The sequence below is a fragment of the Priceomyces carsonii genome (assembly GCF_900007245.1).
Source record: "Priceomyces carsonii strain CBS4050 genome assembly, scaffold: Debaryomyces_carsonii_scaffold_3, whole genome shotgun sequence".
Taxonomy (NCBI): Eukaryota; Fungi; Ascomycota; class Pichiomycetes; order Serinales; family Debaryomycetaceae; genus Priceomyces; species Priceomyces carsonii.
In genome coordinates, this window is record NW_026946676.1 from 162,552 (window position 1) to 177,144 (window position 14,593).

At 36.8% G+C, this 14,593-nt stretch overlaps 9 protein-coding genes across 9 annotated transcripts; 4 read left to right on the plus strand and 5 right to left on the minus strand.

The window, feature by feature from the left end:
- Nucleotides 1-152: 152 nt before the first annotated feature.
- URK1 (uridine kinase) lies at nt 153-1,676 on the plus strand (the record flags this gene model as incomplete). The annotated part of the gene is made up of 1 exon (XM_062952463.1): nt 153-1,676. One exon carries the CDS (start codon nt 153-155, stop codon nt 1,674-1,676), a length of 1,524 nt encoding a protein of 507 aa, XP_062809363.1.
- Nucleotides 1,677-1,869: 193 nt separating this feature from the next.
- ALT1 (alanine transaminase) lies at nt 1,870-3,453 on the plus strand (the record flags this gene model as incomplete). Its single annotated transcript, XM_062952464.1, has 1 exon — nt 1,870-3,453. One exon carries the CDS (start codon nt 1,870-1,872, stop codon nt 3,451-3,453), a length of 1,584 nt encoding a protein of 527 aa, XP_062809364.1.
- Nucleotides 3,454-4,305: 852 nt separating this feature from the next.
- On the plus strand, nt 4,306-5,706 carry PRCAT00002592001 (uncharacterized protein; the record flags this gene model as incomplete). The annotated part of the gene is made up of 1 exon (XM_062952465.1): nt 4,306-5,706. One exon carries the CDS (start codon nt 4,306-4,308, stop codon nt 5,704-5,706), a length of 1,401 nt encoding a protein of 466 aa, XP_062809365.1.
- A 44-nt stretch (nt 5,707-5,750) lies between these two features.
- PRCAT00002593001 (uncharacterized protein) lies at nt 5,751-7,031 on the minus strand (the record flags this gene model as incomplete). The annotated part of the gene is made up of 1 exon (XM_062952467.1): nt 5,751-7,031. The coding sequence occupies one exon, from the start codon at nt 7,029-7,031 to the stop codon at nt 5,751-5,753; it is 1,281 nt and encodes a 426-aa protein (XP_062809366.1).
- Nucleotides 7,032-7,149: 118 nt separating this feature from the next.
- ZCF30 (Zcf30p) lies at nt 7,150-9,561 on the minus strand (the record flags this gene model as incomplete). Its single annotated transcript, XM_062952468.1, has 1 exon — nt 7,150-9,561. The coding sequence occupies one exon, from the start codon at nt 9,559-9,561 to the stop codon at nt 7,150-7,152; it is 2,412 nt and encodes an 803-aa protein (XP_062809367.1).
- Nucleotides 9,562-9,732: 171 nt separating this feature from the next.
- PRCAT00002595001 (uncharacterized protein) lies at nt 9,733-10,221 on the plus strand (the record flags this gene model as incomplete). Its single annotated transcript, XM_062952469.1, has 1 exon — nt 9,733-10,221. The coding sequence occupies one exon, from the start codon at nt 9,733-9,735 to the stop codon at nt 10,219-10,221; it is 489 nt and encodes a 162-aa protein (XP_062809368.1).
- A 47-nt stretch (nt 10,222-10,268) lies between these two features.
- On the minus strand, nt 10,269-11,078 carry PRCAT00002596001 (uncharacterized protein; the record flags this gene model as incomplete). The annotated part of the gene is made up of 3 exons (XM_062952470.1): nt 10,269-10,509; nt 10,558-10,939; nt 11,021-11,078. 3 exons carry the CDS (start codon nt 11,076-11,078, stop codon nt 10,269-10,271), a joined length of 681 nt encoding a protein of 226 aa, XP_062809369.1.
- Nucleotides 11,079-11,423: 345 nt separating this feature from the next.
- PRCAT00002597001 (aminoacyl-tRNA hydrolase) lies at nt 11,424-12,119 on the minus strand (the record flags this gene model as incomplete). The annotated part of the gene is made up of 1 exon (XM_062952471.1): nt 11,424-12,119. One exon carries the CDS (start codon nt 12,117-12,119, stop codon nt 11,424-11,426), a length of 696 nt encoding a protein of 231 aa, XP_062809370.1.
- Nucleotides 12,120-12,317: 198 nt separating this feature from the next.
- Nucleotides 12,318-14,420, minus strand: PXA2 (ATP-binding cassette long-chain fatty acid transporter; the record flags this gene model as incomplete). Its single annotated transcript, XM_062952472.1, has 1 exon — nt 12,318-14,420. The coding sequence occupies one exon, from the start codon at nt 14,418-14,420 to the stop codon at nt 12,318-12,320; it is 2,103 nt and encodes a 700-aa protein (XP_062809371.1).
- Nucleotides 14,421-14,593: the final 173 nt, after the last annotated feature.

Here is a 14,593-nt window from a genome sequence, read left to right on the forward strand (position 1 = left end):
ACTTGTACAAAAGTTTAGTTCTTATCAAAATTTATATGGCGCAGAGATAACCTGAAAAAAAAAATAAATTTGCGTATAATATACAATATTTCCATTAAATCAGATTAGATATTGATTTTGGACCTTCTGAAGCCGCTCAGGGGCACTTCAAAATGGCAGAGAATAGTTCTAACTTGAAGTCACCTAGAGCGAAGAAAACTATGGAAAAAGCTAAAATAAAAAGCGGATCTCCTTTTTTGAGATCTCAATCTGGAGAAAGACCAAGCAAGCCCACAACTCCATTACAGCGATCATCTTACATCCCCCCTTGGAGTGAACCTTACATTATTGGTGTAGCTGGCAATTCTGGGTCCGGAAAGACTTCAGTTTCTCAAAGAATCATTCAAGAGTTGAACCAACCATGGACTGTGCTTTTGTCTTTTGATAATTTCTATAAGCCATTGAACAAGAAGGAGAGAGAAATTGCATTTAAAAACGAATATGACTTTGACATGCCGACTTCTCTAGACTTAGATCTTTTAGTAAATACAGTCAAGTCTTTAAAAAGAGGAGAAAAGACTGAAATTCCTGTTTATTCGTTTGAACATCATAATCGTACCAGCAAGACAACAACTATTTATGGAGCTAATGTAATTATTATTGAAGGGATTTATGCATTGTATGACTCGAGGTTACTAGATTTAATGGATATAAAGATATACATCGACACTGCACTAGACGTCTGCCTTGCCAGAAGACTTACAAGAGATATTCTTTATAGAGGCAGGGACTTGCCGGGAGCCTTGAAGCAGTGGGAGACATTTGTGAAACCTAATGCAGTTAGATACGTGAGTCCAACTATGCTGAAAGCAAACTTAGTTATTCCAAGAGGAATGGATAATCAAATAGCGATAAATCTTATGATCAAGCACATTCAGAAGCAGTTGCTGATCAAAAGTTATGCCCATTTGAAAAACTTAAAAGAATTGGGTTTAAGACAAGAATTTAAAGTTCAGCAATTCAGAAACATAAAGCTTTTACCGGAAACAAATCATACTCGCGGAATTAATTCCATTTTATTCAATAAACGCTCAGAAAGAGCTGACTTCATTTTCTACTTCGATAGGATTGCGATCCTAATTATTGAAGGCGCTTTAGAATTTTTGACTAACTTCAAGAAGAAAGAAATATTGACGCCAACTCAGGAAGTTTTTCACGGCGTGTGTCAAGATGACGAAATTATCGCTGTCAACGTCATCCGATCGGGTGATTGTTTTATGAACGCAATTAAAAAGACATTTCCTGAAATTTCAATTGGAAAACTCTTGATTCAATCGGACTCATTGACAGGAGAACCACAATTACATACGGACTCGCTACCTAAGGACTTAATCTCTAAAAAGGTGTTTCTCTTTGATGCTCAGATCATCAGTGGTGCGGCTGCAATAATGGCAATCCAAGTCTTAATTGATCATGGGGCTAAGGAAGAAGATATGGTAGTCTGTTCGTATTTATCTACCGAGATTGGTTTGAAACGGATTCTCAATGTCTTTCCTCATGTTAAACTTGTACTAGGGAAACTTAGTTCTGGAGAAACTTGTAAAATATATCCTTGGTATAACCAAGAAAAGTTTTTGGATACAGATTGGCACTTCAGAAATAGATTTATCGACAGCTTATATTTCGGTACTAATTAAGGTTACCTTATCTATGAAATATTTATTTTACCATCCAACGGTTGTGGATTTGACTTTCCTAACTTGGCGATTCAATTCGTTGTCGCATAAGCTTTCAGTGTGCAATACTAAAAATTATATAGACTACATAATTTCAACAGAGCTGAAAATCTAGTCAAAGATCAAGAAATCGCTTTGAATCCCTAAGAATCCCATGATGATTTCTTTAATGCAATGGGTGTATCCAACAAAGACGTTGGAGTCGTATTCTAGATCAATATTATCTCGAAAGGTGTCTCTGGTAGTATTTCAATTGAGATATAGGAGTAAAAAATCAGAAGGAAAGTATTTGAAACTTTCAGATATTAACCAAAATACTGTTGCTGCAAAATATGCTGTCAGAGGGAGTATTCCAATCAGAGCTGATGAGCTTGATGCTCTTCTTCATTCAGGAAAAAAACATACACTCCCATTCGACAAAATAGTTCAAGCTAATATTGGAAATCCTCAGCAGTTGGACCAGAAACCCTTAACTTGGTACAGGCAGGTGCTATCTATCGTTCAGTATCCAGATATTTTAAATACGCCAGAAGCTAACATTATCTATCCCTCGGACGTTATTGAGAGAGCTAAAATATTAATTGAAGCGATCAAATCAGCTGGTGCGTACTCTAATTCCCAAGGGGTAGAGTACATTAGGAAATCAGTTGCAGATTTTATCAGCAAAAGAGATGGGTATCCCTCTGATCCGAAGGATATTTTTCTCACTAGTGGAGCCTCTTCAGCTGTCCTGTATTTGCTTCAGATCTTGGCAAGCAATAAGGATTCGGCATTCCTAATTCCTATCCCCCAATATCCTTTGTACACTGCCTCCATTGCATTAAATGATTCCAAACCTGTAGGGTATTACTTAAATGAAGAGAACAATTGGTCGACTGACCCAGAACAGATAAGGGGCTTGCTTGAAAAGAGCATTGCAGATGGAACTCCTCACATTAACTCATTGGTCATCATTAATCCAGGTAATCCTACGGGTTCTATCTTATCGAAAAAGGAAATCGTTGAAGTAATAAACATTGCAGCTGACTATGGTATTGTTTTAATTGCTGATGAAGTTTATCAAGTCAACATTTTCAAAGGAGAATTCTTGTCATTCAAAAAGGTTCTATGCGAGCTACTTGAAAACGACCATGAAAAATATAAGGATGTTCAGTTGGCATCTCTCCATTCTATCTCAAAGGGAGTTAGCGGAGAATGTGGTCAAAGAGGAGGCTTCATGGAACTTTTCGGTTTCAAGCATGACATTAAGAACATTTTATTTAAATTGGCCTCGATCAATTTGTGTTCCGTAGTCTCGGGACAAGTCCTCATGGAGCTTATGGTTAATCCTCCCAAAAAGGGGGATCCGTCTTATGGAACTTATCATCGGGAAGTAAGTCACATCCAAGAATCCTTGCGCACTAGGGCTGATTTACTTTATAATGCTTTCTGTAAAATGACTGACGTTAGCTGTAATAAACCCATGGGTGCAATGTATTTATTTCCTAGGTTACACTTCACAAAGGACAAATACCCGGAAATATTTAAATTGGCGGAATTCACAAAGACCTCAGTTGATGAGTTTTACTGCTTGGAACTTTTAGAGAAGACGGGTATTTGTTCCGTTCCAGGAAGTGGGTTTGGCCAAGTTCCGGGAACCCTTCATGTAAGAACCACTTTCTTACCTCCTGGAAAGGAATGGATTGAAAGGTGGGTTACATTTCACGAAGAATTCGTACAAAGATTTAAAACCCATTGAAAAACATTTACTCCAGTTAATAAAGTATATTGTATTCAACTAGCAAGTGATACTTCTGTATGTATTTTTTATCCCTTTTCTCATTTTTTTTTTATAATCCTAAGAGCTAGCCCTTTTATGTTGAGATTACTTCAAAGATGTCTAATTCTTACCGTTAGGACTTTTGTAAATCTATCTTCTTTGCTTTCTTGAAATTTTGGGTGCGAAATAGTAATATCATGCAAGAAAACTGTGATTGATGGAATAATGTCGAATAACAGAGCTGTTGAGATAAATGAAACACGTCTAAAAGCAAATTGAACTGCCGTCTATATTTAAGCTCTTAATCATATAACTTGAATTAATTGGTTGGTACTATCATACACTAATTAAAGTTATTGACTTCATAACATATACTTATTTAACTAACAATTTTAAAGACCCGCAAATTGGTTGTATAGTGTAGTGGTTATCACTTTCGGTTTTGATCCGAACAACCCCGGTTCGAATCCGGGTACGACCTCTACTTTGACTAATTTATCTTAATTTTTTTTCTAGTTCTTCTTACTTTAGTTAACAGATTCTAAAAACACCGTGTATAAACGTTACTTTGATGAGTTTTGTTTACCACTAGTCAATTCATGCCATTGACTTTCCATTCAGGTTTAAGACGTATCAAGCACTTTAGCGAGTTATCGGCAACCTGGCTTTTATCATTTTCGCGTTTTTTTGTTCACGCGATAGAGGCTGACTCCATCTGTTTACCTTTAAATTTGATGGAAGTTTGGACTCTGTGTGTGGATAGAGGTTGGATTTAAACCTTAGATGAGCTTGAGACACTTAAATTCGAGTTGAATGCAGTAGCAGCTTAAGATGGATAAACACAATCCTTTGCAACCGTATGCTTACGACTCATCTACGAATGGAGGTGCTAATTCAGCTCATAAAACCGAACTGGTACGGAAGACTGATTTCAAACAGGAAAAATGCTTTTTAAGCTTTACCCCAAGTCTAAAGAGAAAGATGGGGGAAAGCTTCAACGAAAAGGATAACATCAAGAAGAGAGAAAAAGATTTTGATTCGGATGAAGGTGAAGATGAAAAATACGATCACAAAGATGTTCTTCAAACAGAAGATGACCCCCCAAAGGGCACTCTCAAACAAAGACTAATATCGAATTTTCCGAGCAGTCCCCCTTTGGATGCTCAAATACCATCTGAATTTGGAGATTGTGAAGAAGCATTTTATATTGCCGATTCACCTACTTACTTGCCAAGTGACGACATAATCAATACTTCCTTTCTTCAATCTTCGGTATCCTTTCATCAACATAGAAATCCAAGTTCAGATGCAGATTTCGGGATTGACAGGTTTAATAGGTTTAAAAATCCTAGCATAAATCAATGTCCATCTACAGATAAAGACAGAGACAGAATAGAAGAATACGAATCTCAACAGAAATCAACCTTATTGAAAGCAAAAGAATTGGTATTAGAGGCTTTTGAAAACATACAGCCAAATATCAACTTAGAGGGTATGGGTCTACATGATTTGCCTGAGGAGATTAAAGATTTTGATAAATTAGTGATCTTTGAAACTGAGCCAATTAGTCAAATTTCTTACCAATTGTATCTAACTAATAATAAGTTGACAGATCTCCCGCCATCATTATTCAAATTTAGCAAGCTTAATGTGTTGGGACTTAGACAAAATAAGCTAACACGCATCCCTCCTTTGGTTAGGAAGCTTAGGAACATGACAGATCTATATATAGGCACAAACAGATTGCAGTACCTTCCTCCTGAGATATTAGATCTTCCTTCTTTGAGCACTTTCAGGGCTGGACCGAACCCATATATTAAGGTTCACGAGGATGCGATTCCTATTTGTTCTTCAAAAAACGCGTCTTCTAAGCGATTGAAGTATATATCTAAATTGAAATGGATATCTATGGAAAGAAGCAAAGTGCCTTCTTTGAAAGCGATCTGTCTAAACATAATTGCAAATTATGATGTCTCCTATCAAGAGACCAAGAATTGGAAGAAATCAACACCTAAACTTTACCACAACTCGATTATAAAGGCAATAGCAAAGGGTCAATACGAGGAGACATGCAGCGAATGCGATAATATTGTGGTCGATCCTGTGGCTTACTCTATAGAGTGGTGGGACTTTTTGCTGAACAGGGAGATTCCAATTAGAAGAGAATTTTGCAGCGGAAAATGCGCTGAAAAATGGGAAGCAAGAACAATAACGAATATAGATGATTCATGAAATAGAAAGCATAGAATATACCCTCCTTTATAATAATGAGTATTTCAGATTAGCACTTTAACATAATTACCTGGGAATAATCCAACCTTCCCATTTATTTCACCTTTCCACCAATTCCCTTCTTTGTTAATTATTTTTATAATATCTCCAGTATTTATAGAGATGTCACCAATCTCTTCTCCTTTATAATTAAAGAGGGCCTGACAATATTCCGAGCTTGGGTCAAAGTTTTCTGAGCCATCGCATTCCCCTGCTACGTAGCCATTTCCGTTGTCTACAAGATTATTCAAGAAATTTTCTTTGAAGTTGACAATTGTCAATCCATTAATAATATCTGTAGCAGGCTGATTTTTGCAATTGAATTCTTCAATCATTTTCAGGTTGAAGTTTACCTCCTTATAAGAATTCTCGTCAATATTAAACGTCTCCCTTAAGGTACGTAGATTCGAATGTATCTGATATGAAACCATTAGTTGTACGTAATACACCATAAGCTGTATCGGTTGCAAAATCATATCCACAAGTTTGAAGAAGCAAGGCAATTCTCTTTTCAAAAGAGAATTGATTGTATCATAATTCAGTTTGTATTCTCCTAGTTTTCTCTCTAGATTGTAAAGCTGCTGACTTTGCTTAATCGTTAACTCATCACTCTTTTGCTTGATGAGCAAATTTTCTTGCGAGTTAAAAGCCTTGTCATAATCTAATAGGGCATAAGATCTAATTTTGATTTTTTTCTTTATGTTTTTGATAATTCGTAAAACTTCTATGACCTTGTTATCAAGGGTTCTTCCCATCAACTCAAGTTCACCTTTTATCGCTGGATATATATTTTTGATGCAATCGATATAAGTTTCAGCGTCCTCCCATAATCTATATTCCTCTTCAAAAACTAATTGCGAAGACTTGTTCAGAAATATTGTATTATCCATGGCATTAGGATTGCTTTGAAGTGCTCCAAGTTGCTGTTTCACAGACTTTGGTAAACTATTATAAGGGTCAAACAATTCTTTTATTACCAACCCAATTGATTCTGATGTCTCCAAAATCAGTAAATTTTTTTCAACCAATATTTTGCTATATTTGCTCAAAGTTTGCATTTTTCTCTCTACGAGTTGAAGATTATCGTAATGCTCGTTAAATTCTTCGTCAATGGTACAAGATCCTAATTTTGCTTTTTGCTTTAAAAACTGAGGTGCTCGTTTAATACTGTTCCAATCAAAATGTTCTTTAGTTGAACATTTCAACTTCTCATCAGCCACTCTGAGCTGTTTAGAGACCAAAGCAGTTATATGGTTAATCTTTATCGTAGTGGATTCGGATGCCATAAGTCTGAACAATATAAGTGAAACAAGATTGTGGACTTTCGAATAAAATTTCACAATTGCTGCGAAAAGTGTATTTGTGGATTCTATAAATTATTCTCTAGATGTCTAATATACAAAATCATGGATGGCCATGATGTGATCCTGGCCAAGCAGAAAATTTTTCCGGACTTGAGCTTCTTAAAGAATGACTTTCCAGTTCCAATAGCTCAATCGTTTCGCATTGTGAATTATCCTTGCCAATAACGGACAAACGTTCACGAAACGAATCACTTTTGGATTTAGGAATGTCAGTATTAGGATTATCTAAAACAGTTCGTATTTTAGACAATTTTTCTTCGACAATATTATTTAAGTTCATTATTAGACGGTCACCAAAGTTTCTGTCGGTGGGTAAGTTCGTGTATATCTTTTTTTGCAATGATTTCACAATTTTTAAGTTAGTTATTAGTTGATCGTAGTATTTCTCCTCAGTAAATGAAACTGACTTATTAATGGAGTCTGAGGGAGGATTAATAAGAAGCAATGCCGCATAATACAACATTATATGAATATGCACCGGAACGTATTTCAAGTTATTTAAAATGTCTTCGTCGCTTAGGACTAAATTTATCACAGTTTGAGCTGCATTAATGGCAATTATAGCACTAACAACCTTCTCATTATCAGAGACTAGCTCTTTATTTGAAATGAATTCTTCATCCGAAGTATCATCGCTGTCACTTTCTTCTGTCGATTCAATGACTTTTGTTTTCGAGCTCGTGGAACATAAATGATTTGACCACTTTGGAAACATATTAGATTCTGTTATATCCAGACCAAGATCCCTTACAGCCTTAGAATTAATGTGCATTTTTGCAAAATTATAATAAATTAAAGTAGATTTCGAAGACCATACCGAGCCGTTATTTTCAGAAGCCAATAAGACAGTCCACGATACCATCCATTTGTCTAGTTCTAAATTACTTTTTGAAGGAATACCGAATGACGATGGTGTCAAAAGATCCCAGGCATCTCCTTTGAATGCCTCATTTAGTGCTTGATTATATTCCACTTGAGAAACAAGTCTCATATCGGAAAAATGTTCATTAGATTGTATGTTTTCTGAAACTTCCTTATCATCAGGCTCATTTTCCTTCCCATTAATTGCTGGTGACGTCTTCTTTTTCGAAAGTAGTATCTCTCTACTGTGCTTCAAACTGTAATCCTGTGAGTTCACCAAAGGTGATCTGTTGAAGGTTAGGCTCTGTTGGCCATCTAATATGAATAACAAATACCAAAGTTTCATCCTTTCTTTGGCCGAGAGACTACTCTTTGCTGAACTTCTCTGAGGTGAATCCAAACCTATTTCCTTTGCTAATTGCAACGCTAATCCTGTAAACATTTGGGAATCTGTCAACCAAAAGCTACACAACACTAGAGCGACAATTGTATTGAACCCATCGACCTCATTATTGGGCCTCCCCTTGAATAAAAGCGTTCCGCAGAAATTGCGAAGATATTTATGGAGCCCTTTTGACTTCTGAGATAACTGCTTATTAGGATGATGCATTGACGATATGGCACAAATGGCACATATCAAAATTGGAGAAGTCTCCCAAAGGTTGTCCACAGAAAATTTGGATATTTCAAATCCAAATAACTGAGGAGAAATATATTCTTCAAAAAATGCAAATAACTCATGCGCTTCAGCTTTATCCAAGAATCCCATACGAAAATCGTCAACAGAAGAGTCCTCTAAGTTGTCAGAGTCAAGTCTCCGTAGCTTTGCTCTATGATCCTTCTCATAAACAGTTAAATTTTGTCTCTTTCCATCAGAATTGTTACTTGTACTGTCTTGGATCCGAAGAAGTTGATTGCTCCATGGTATGCGATCTTGTATATTTTCAAATTGATCTTGATGATGATGATGGTGGTAGTGATGGTGGTGATGATGAAGCTCTTGGTCCTGCTTAAGATCAGTGCCTTTTTCAATGCCCTGCTGAAAGGAATCGCCTTCGGAAATACCCTCTCGTGCCAGTCGAATTTGCAGATGGCCGGGATATTGAGAACTATTCTCTTGGTAATCATTAGCTAGATGATGAGGTGCTGCCTGACCTTTGTACCCTTCCATCAATACCTTTTGATTTGTCTTGAGTAACTCAACTAAATCACTAATCTTCGAATCGAATGAAGTGATACGCTGTTCCACCAGTTGCTTCCATTGAATATCAGGTCCCTGTTGAAGTTTTCCCATTAGATTTCCAGGATGTCTAGGCTCTTGGGATTGTTGTTCACTCTGATCACTAGACCTTAATAAGGGCTTCAAGGGTGGGAGACCTATATCATCCAAGGACTGTTGAATATGAGTTGAGTCCGAGTGGGAAGTTGTAATCAGCGGAAGTTTTAAAGAAGGAAGCTTAGGCACAAACTGACAGCTTACTGCCTGTCCTAATTTAATACATCTTTCACAAGGTAATGAATTAGAGTAAATGCACTTAACCTTTGATTTCTTACAATTGGAGCAAGGTTTTGTTCGCTTTTCCTTAGCCATATCCTCGGCTATTAAAGATATATAACAGATATCAAAGTCTCATGCGATGTTTGAATATAAAAAAAATAAAATAACCTGTATATGGAACTATCATCAACCCCAGACATATATAACTCTTACTAATTGCACACTTCCAAGTCTAGAGTTAAATTTATCGTTTATAATTAAAGAATGTCAATGAAATTAAAGATTAAGGCATTTTTCAGTAAATCAAGACAATATGTTGTTTCGGGGGCATCAAATAATCCAAGCAAATTTGGATTTAAGATCCTACTGTGGTATATTACACACGATTTACCTGTAATTCCAGTCAATCCCAAGTCGCAAGAGATTTTGGGCCAGACAGTTGTACCGAAATTATCTGATATAGTAGAGGCAGCAGTAAAGGGTCAGGATATCAATGGCTATAAACTAGAGGGAAAGGATGGACTCAGTGTATCTTTTTTGACACCACCTAACGTAACCTCTACTACATTAAAAGAGATAGCCACGGTTAGAGGCTACAAGAATATAATTAAAGGATTATGGTTTCAGCCAGGTAGTTACGATGCTGATGTATTGGAAGTCGCGGAAGCAATCGGACTCTTTGATAAAGTAGTTTATGAAGATGAGTGTATATTAGTTAGAGGGGAGGAAGGATTGTACAGCGCCAACCTTTGAACTCCTTCACAACGCAGTGAATATTTATAAGAATAAAATGCTGTTGGCTAATCCAACATTTTTTTTATGTACTTGCCCCAGCTTTCATCATCATTTGTAAGATACGTCCTGTTTGGTGCTCTTCTTTCCACCTCAATAGTGTAGGGAAACGGGGAGCTCTCTAATGATGTTATTGGGGGTATATGATCCTTATGAGTATCAACTATGTCTATAATTTTAAGTAAGTTACTTTCAAAGCTTTCGATAGAAATATCAGTATTTGTTTTTTCATTAGAATTATGGGTGGCGCTGGTTCTGGTGCCACTTTTAGTTTTAGACTCAGCGCTATGTGAAGACAGGATATGTCCATTTGTGCTCGATGATAGGGATGAAGGAGATGATCGACTTTCATCCTCAAGAGGCAAACATCTGACGACTATAATCCAAGATTCCCATAGCTTTAGATCTTCAGCATTTTCAAGTTTACCTTGACCGAACCAACTTGACTTCTTTTTCGACTTTGTCACCCTCTTGTCCAAAAATTGTATTATTACGTGGCTGGTCTTTTCTGTCTCCAATACGTTAAACTCGTTCTTGATAAGATAACTTATCTTCTCATCCATAAGGGAATCGAGATCAGGTTGATCATCAGCCATCGGGTATGTAACATTTAAAAACTCATTTGTAGACGGCACAATGGGACCGAATAACCTGTGAAAGAATATGGTCCATATTATACCTATTTAATGGTTAGTATCAAAATTCAATTTGCCATATACATATGACAACTTCAATACGTTTATTAAAATCAACAACTTACCTTTAAGAGATTCTCTAACTACTGACCTTTCAGCAGCTAAATTTAACGTATATTCCATTATTATAGGCCACAAGCAGTGGATCCGGGTTTAGAGGCCGTAATCTTTCTATAAAGCTGTATGTGTTCGATTAATATGATAAGAGAGCAAAACAAAAAAATGTTCCTTATCTCGAACTTAGAAATAAGGAACGAATACACAATTAGAAATTTTCCAAGAAACAGCTCATTATTACATATTACTTGTATCATAAAGACATTTCCAGGATATAATTAAGCGTAGCTTTAGTATTTACAGATAGGTTAACTAGATACAGAGGGGGTGTAGATTGTATTAGGGACACTGATCTCTTTGAAGAGAAGCATGCTCTAATTATTCTGGGACATATATAGAAGCTCTATGGACTCACGAATGCACTTTAGGATTGTGGACTTCATACACATATTTGCCTTCTCTCATATCTTCCAAAATTGATACGAATTTTTGGAATGACTCGTATAGCTTTTCTTCCTCATGTTGATTAAATTTTGACAAAACGTAATGGGCTACGTTTTGATCATTAGGTTTGCCTATTCCGATACAAATCTTGGTATAATTCTGACCCATACAAGAGCTAATTGATCTAAGACCATTATGGCCCCGGGCACTAGTATTTCGCTTTCTCACTTGAATCTTTCCCAATGGTATTTGTATTTCATCGTGAACTATGACTAATGATGGTGAATTTTCTTGACCCTTAGCATTCTTGAATGTCTGCCATACCTTAGAGACTGGTTTGCCCTGAATATTCATTAAGGTGAGATTCGATTTGAAAAGTAGCATGTTAGGACAATCAGTCGACGAGCTGTATTCACCATAGGGCAAGTCACTACGAACTGAAAATGGTCTGAAATTATTCCAACTGCTCTCCACTAATTCACTTAAAAACCAGTGTCCAACATTGTGACGCGTTCCAGCATATTCAGGTTCAGGATTGCCAATTGAAGCGATCATCAAACATGGGCCCTTCGTTGATTGAAGCGTACTAATGAGCCGTATAGCATTTTCAAAAGGCACGGATTTATAGAACTTAGAGCTTAACGCTAGTGAAGGTGGACTCATAAATGTGAGAAAGGTTTATATAGGACCATATGTCCCGACTATTGAATTTAGATTCTGTTTTCAATGAATTATGGCGATGATTTCAAACTTTTTTCAAAATGTCTCTGTCATATTATCGAGATACTATACTTCTACTAAATCGAAAATTTAATTTATTTTGAGATATATAATCAGACTTAATAAATAGAAGATCAGAAATCAAGCTTGACCTAATTCGACAAGATTCTTATGGCTGGTCTGGTACCTGACATGTTGAGCATTCGACACTTTCTTTAATTCAGCTAGACGATCTCTCAAAGTAGGAACATCTCTTAAGCTCTTTTCAAGAACTAATCTCTCTTCCTCGAACTTCAATCTTTTCGTAGCATCTAGCTCACCAAAGAAATAACCGCCTTTTCCGTCAAACTTCAATAAGAAGTTGTGAAAGTGCCATAGAGCCGGTCTATGAGCGACAGATAACAAAGAAATACCTAATCCTTGGGCGTGTTGATACATGAATTGTTCCATAGACGGAGAAACGGCTGAGGTACATTCATCCAAAACAGCAAACTTTGGTTTATGATAAAAGAGCCGTGCCATCGCCAACCTTTGTTGGGCGCCCACAGACAATTCTTCCAGCCAATTTCTAGCGTTGTCCCATGATTCCGGAGTAGTAACAAGTTCATCTAATTTTAATAACTTCAAAATATCGAGCAAGTTTTTGTCGTCAGTGTATTTCGACCTGTAGCTCTCAAGAGTATCTGGGTATATGATTTGTTCTCTCAACGACCCTTTACACATATAAGCTCTTTGAGGCAAGTAAAACATATTCTCTGTTGTGGGAATGATAATTTCACCCGACTTACAAGGCCATAATCCTCCTAACATCCTGAAAAGTGAAGACTTACCTGAACCGTTGGGACCTGCAATCAAGAGATGCTGACCATGCTTGATGCTAAAATTTAGCTTCTCAATCAATGTAACATTTGCTGGGGTTATTAATTCGACATCTTTGAAGGTAATCTCATCGCCATAGCTTACATTCCCTTTTCCGTTAGCATTGACAGCTTTTGATTCCTTTATCCTGTGCAAGATATCTTGGAAGTCAGAAACACGAGTTGCATGTCCAACGACTTGCAATAGGTACTTCCTTGAGTATATCAATCTATCCAATGAGTCGGAGGCACTCAATAATAGTCTTCTATTTGTGATAAAATCCGCCGACGCAGAAGGATCTTGCTCTCTACCGAAATACTTGTTAATAAATACAGGCGCAGAGCATAATACCAAGCCCGCAGCGCCCCAGAAATACTTAACAATAAACGTCTGAGCTATTTCGTGAATCCCTTTCTTCCAATACTCCATCTTTAAAAACCTCTCTAGTTGATAATAACAAAAATCAAGATAATCTAATTCCCGAAGGTGGCCCCTTAAAAAGGCTATCTCTTCATTGTTAGTAACAACCTTTGAATGAGCGGATCTTAATTGCCCCTCTAAATTGGCTCGTTCAGAAGCGAGCTTAGCAAAAGGAGGCGAAAAGAATCTTAAAATGGTAGTTGAAAAGTGTGCCAAGATACCAAGCGCAAGTGTACCCTCACCACTCCCAACACCACTCTTGCTTAATTCTCTAGCACATAACAAAAGATCTAAAGTAGGTTTCAATAATTGACCTGGCAAGCTAGCTAAAGCGGATGCCAATCTAGAAACATCAGTTGAAATTCTTTGGTCAGGGTCTTTGATTTCGTTATTGGATAACTGAATCAAAGAGTAGTAATTTGGATCTAAATTATCCGGAAGGTAATCTTCAATGATGCTGTTATTTATATTGATCCTTAAACATTTTCTTAAATTACTTTTTGACCACCCTAACAGAGCATTCACTAGCGATGCAGGTAAACCGAGGATCATCCAATAAGCAAGTAATCGGCCAAACTTTTTCAACCTTTTAGAAACCAAAGCTCCTACCAACTTACCATCTAAGCTAGCAACTTCGATAGTGATGATAGCACGGATAACCAAAAGTACAATATGAGTTGTTAAATGGAGAACTGCATGATCTGTAACCGAAGGTATAGAGGCTCTGAACAATCTCTTGATAGACTCCTTAGATAATTTTTTCTTTTTTTTCTTCTCCTGGGATACATTGTGCTCACTCTCATCACCCTTTCTTTTCTGTGATGTGTTAGTGGCGCCCGTAAATGCTGCTGTTATAAGAATGATATACGATGCATTCAAGAAAAGTGATCGATTGCTTTGATACACCTTAAATATCAGTAGCGCAACAGACGACCTTGAACTTTCCGGTTTGCTAGCAACAGACATATTTTGAACTAGTACTTCCTAATTAAAAATATGATTGTCGTTAACCTGTTTTGGCGTGTTTCTTTAGAAGTTTGGTGGTATGGGGTACGGTCAGGCTAATAAATGAGGTATTCATGATTACGTAAACTAAAAATTACATAAAGCTGTCGACTCACAAGTCATATTTTACAACC